The 4200-nt window shown below is 40.6% G+C and overlaps 1 protein-coding gene across 1 annotated transcript; it reads right to left on the reverse strand.

Annotated features, from left to right (window-relative positions):
* Positions 1-1396: 1396 nt before the first annotated feature.
* On the reverse strand, positions 1397-3788 carry LOC147858692 (proline dehydrogenase 1, mitochondrial-like). Its single transcript, XM_087326328.1, has 4 exons — positions 3341-3788; positions 2342-2996; positions 1679-1919; positions 1397-1581 (listed from the first exon to the last, which is right to left on the reverse strand). Exons 1-4 carry the CDS (start codon positions 3758-3760, stop codon positions 1545-1547), a joined length of 1353 nt encoding a protein of 450 aa, XP_087182454.1. The 5' UTR covers positions 3761-3788; the 3' UTR covers positions 1397-1544.
* Positions 3789-4200: the final 412 nt, after the last annotated feature.

The raw sequence follows: 4200 nt of genomic DNA on the forward strand, positions 1-4200 counted from the left end.
ATGATTCCATGCAATCCATGTGATTCCCCATCTTATCCCTCTTTCTGCACAACAAATATTGAAGAGGTTGCAAAACATAATGCAAAACTGTCTTTGTCCATGGCAACAATGACAAGTAATATCATGGGTTTCATAATACATCATAGAAGCTTGCAATGACCAAGATTGTGACTTCCAATAAATGAACTTTTCTTTAACTTACTAGACATTCATTCAATTAATTGACCATTCGTAACATTCATTCCCAATGGATACCCCAAGTGTCGAAAAATAGAGTCTCTCCTAATCATGGATCCTTGTCATCCTAAACATTCCAAATTGCTTGTAATACATTATATGAGACTAGACTTCCTCCAATTTAATATGTAATCTAGAAGCCAATGCAAATTTGGTTCCATATAAGCATCCCCTTCTCAAGATTGTCACGTGAAGCTCGTGGAAATATGAAAGAATCGTATGCCAAAGCATGTACTGCTAGTTGCCCTCCAGATAGAAGGTGTAGACCCACAATGACACACCATTAATTGCAAGGTTTGATAACATCATTAACAAGGGATGAGTAACAATAGCAAACAAGAATGGGCTAAGTGGGCATCCTTGACCAACGGATCTTGTGAGGGCAATATATGATGTAATTCTCCCATTAAACATTACTCTAGACACTTCATCTTGTCCTAATAAAAATATGAGGCGAGACATATGTGGTCCTCCACCTTTCTCTAATATTTCATCTTCATAATCATAACTCATTGTTCGATGCTAAAGAAAACTTGATGTTGAAAAGAAGACACGAAAAAATAGGCAAATATACAGAAATGCAAAAACCAAACCATTTTTCATTAGTTGAGAAATAAGGCATATATAGCCTACTATTGCAACCAAATCCATGTGTAAATTATGTGGCGTTTTTTGGTGTTCACAAAAAGTAGGAATAAAACTAAAATAAAAAGTGAAAAAGACATACTAATCTACCTCAAATGACTCATGAGACTTCCTCATTCTAATCACAATATTGTGATCAAGAGTGATGATCTTCCCTCCCCACTAATTATTTTAGTTTGTTTATGGAGTATGCATCTCGTTTGTGCATATGCCACCCTTCCCTAACATCAAAACCTAGTATCCATCGAAACTTTTCAAGCCAACAAGCCAATCCCTCTTCAACCATATTTTGAGGTTTCCAAGACCCTATTAAAAAATAAAGGATCAAAGTCTTGAGAGTTATGAAAACATATTGTTTGGAATAATTTGAAGTTGTTAATAATACAAAAATTGATGAACATTTCCATTGGATACAATTACACTAGTTGGGAGTAATCGTCCGAGACTTTAAAAGAATTATTTAATCTGTGGTGAGTGAGAGAGAACTTGTTGCTAATGGACCACAACATCGATCAAAAGTAATAATATAACAATGATTCCATGACATGCATTAAAGCATACATATTTTAATTTAATTTGCGATTGAAATGGAACATTATACACTTCTAGTGCCTCTCTCATTCTCCATGTCATCATATCATTAGTGCCTCAAATCAAGGTATTCATCGTAATTTCACAAAACGTCGCAATAACTCTTGCCTGCATTTTTGTTTTCATTAACAAGCATTAGTAGAGTCATATAGAATATAACAAAAACAAAACTTCAGATTTTATTCACAACAAAAAGCATCCCCACCTAAGATGTAGTCGATCTAGCGCGGTGTTTCTTACTACTCCTCGATTTTCTTCTGCTCGCCTGATGAGGTAAGGCACAACTCGAGCAATAGGTCCGAATGCCAAGTACTTGCTAACCCGAAATCCGGCACGAACCAAAGATAAAGATAACCCATCCGCCATCCCTTTTATTTGTCCAAATTGCAAACGTGGATCCCTGTTCACAAGACCCAACTCCATTGCTTTGTTGGCTGCTACCTTTCCTATAGGGTTAAAAGAATGTTATTGGAAGCTTATAAATCTCTTCCGATATAAGATACACACATGCATATGTGTAAGACTCTTCATCTCTTTTTTGTAAGTTTAAAAAAATATGCGAACTTGGAAAGAGTGCTACAATTAATTTTGTGTTTTGCCTCTTTAACATGGTTTTTTTTTCATACTAATAGAGCCATGGGTAAGCCAAAAGGACTCCATGGAATCTAATCCTTGTCATCATTTTTTTCTAACAAAATGTTAAAGAGTTCCATTTTCTCGATATTTACTCTTCATTTGCAACTAGCAAATGAATTTTGAAATTTACGATTCATCAAACATATAACACTTGTAATTCATTGAGACATCATTAACCCTATAACAAAAACATAGCACAAAAGTCATCCAAAAACTATCATTTTTTTAGTACCCGACTCCATGTTATGTGTTGCCAATACCACACGCCCTTTGTTGGCCAGTGCGCTTTCGAGGAGGAAAGAGGCGCTCTTATCATAACACTTGTGTGTATCTTGAATGCAAGCATGGATAGGAGAGGGCAATCCGAGAGCTGAGGCAAGGGCAGTCTCTCGAACTATATAAGCACCTCGAACAAGCTTTATCCCCAAAGGCACATTTCTTTTCGCAGCTTCATCCATTGCAAGCTTGATCCGTGCGAACGAATCCTTTAGATACGCCTGCACCGTGCCATAGACCAATGTCCCTCCATCACCATGAGCATTGAAAGCAAGAGACGCCTTATACGTCAAGTAGTCTATGGCAGGTTGAACCGTCAGATATTCGGCATCGACAAGAAGAGGGACGCCGACATTCCGAGACTCTTCACAAAGTTGCCATAGCCGATGCTCTGCCAAGGACAAGGATTTCTCTTCATCGGGTGTTAACGGCATGGGTTGATCCTTGGTATCGAACAACATGTGGCTTTCGGGTGCCAAGATGGGTAAAGTGTCACCTTGCCAATCCAACTGGAACTTGGGGTGGATGTGCTTCCATCGGAGGAGGGTACTAACGCGTTCGAGAAGGGGGACGGGGCATATGGCCGTGATCTTAACACATGCAAAGCTCACCTACAAAAAGGGCACAACCCCCCACCGAAAACCCATGTAAACAAGCAAGTTCCCACACTCTGGTGGTCAGATAGGACATTATATGTGGGACTCCGTAGGACATTATGTACACGTGGGGCTCTGAGATCCCCAATGCCTAGATAGATCTAGCTACCAATATATTAAATATGCAAAAAAACAGGAAAAAAGAAGAACAAACGCCTAGTAGCATGGGTAGCATGGGACCGAGAGGAAACATACATAATATGCAAAAAAACAACGAAAAACGAAGAAGAACAAATGCATAGTAGTATCGGACCGTGACGATCGACATGTACATAATATATGCAAAGAAAACTACTTACTGATTCGTCGGGTAGCTCCCGGGTCTGTCGAATCGTGTCCAAGAAGACATGGAGATTGGCATCACAGGAGGCGTCATCGGGCGAGTCTTCGAGCGCGAAATTGAGGATGCCTTGGAGGCCGAGGCGGTGCCAGAGGCGGGAGAGGGTGGCCGAGGCCTCCGAGAGGTCCTCTCCAGCACAGAAGTGAGAGAAGGGCAAGGCGCGGATCGCCCGGAATACGGGCGCCCGCACCAACGGGTGGCCCATAATCCTCGGGGACCCGAGAACACGGGTCGCGAGATCTATGACAGAATCGGAATCTAGAAGGTGCAGATTCACTAGGCTGTGGAGGATCTCCCCCGTCGTGAGGCCCGAGTAAAGGGACGAATGCGGATCGTCTCGCGGTGCCATACCTACTTTCTTCTCTATAGCTGAATCCATACACGGATCAATTTTACGCTTCCTCTTTCATCCACTTCTTCTTCTTCTTTTCTTCTTCAGCCTTTGACAGCCTTCAGCCTTCACTTTGGATCAGTCCTCTCATTCATTCATTCATTCATTCATTCATTCTTCCTTCCTTCCTTCCTTCCTTCCTTCTTCTGCTCCTCCTTCCATGGACCATAGCTGTCATTGTCTTGATGCATGCACCATGACAAGTTCTGCATGATTCCTTTTCCTATTCTTTTTTGTTTTCCTGGTTGTTAAATTAAGGAGATGCCAAAGTCATCAGAAGTTGATCCACGTGGCATGCATCCATCCTCCAGCATAAAAATATATTATTACATACATTCATTCATTCATTCATGCATACATACATACATACATACATTACATACATACATACATACATACATACATTACATGCATGCATGCATGCATAC

This window comes from Azolla caroliniana, unplaced genomic scaffold (genome assembly GCF_043228905.1).
Source record: "Azolla caroliniana isolate FFs.n. ecotype wild unplaced genomic scaffold, voAzoCaro1.0.p SCAF_10, whole genome shotgun sequence".
NCBI lineage: Eukaryota > Viridiplantae > Streptophyta > Polypodiopsida > Salviniales > Salviniaceae > Azolla > Azolla caroliniana.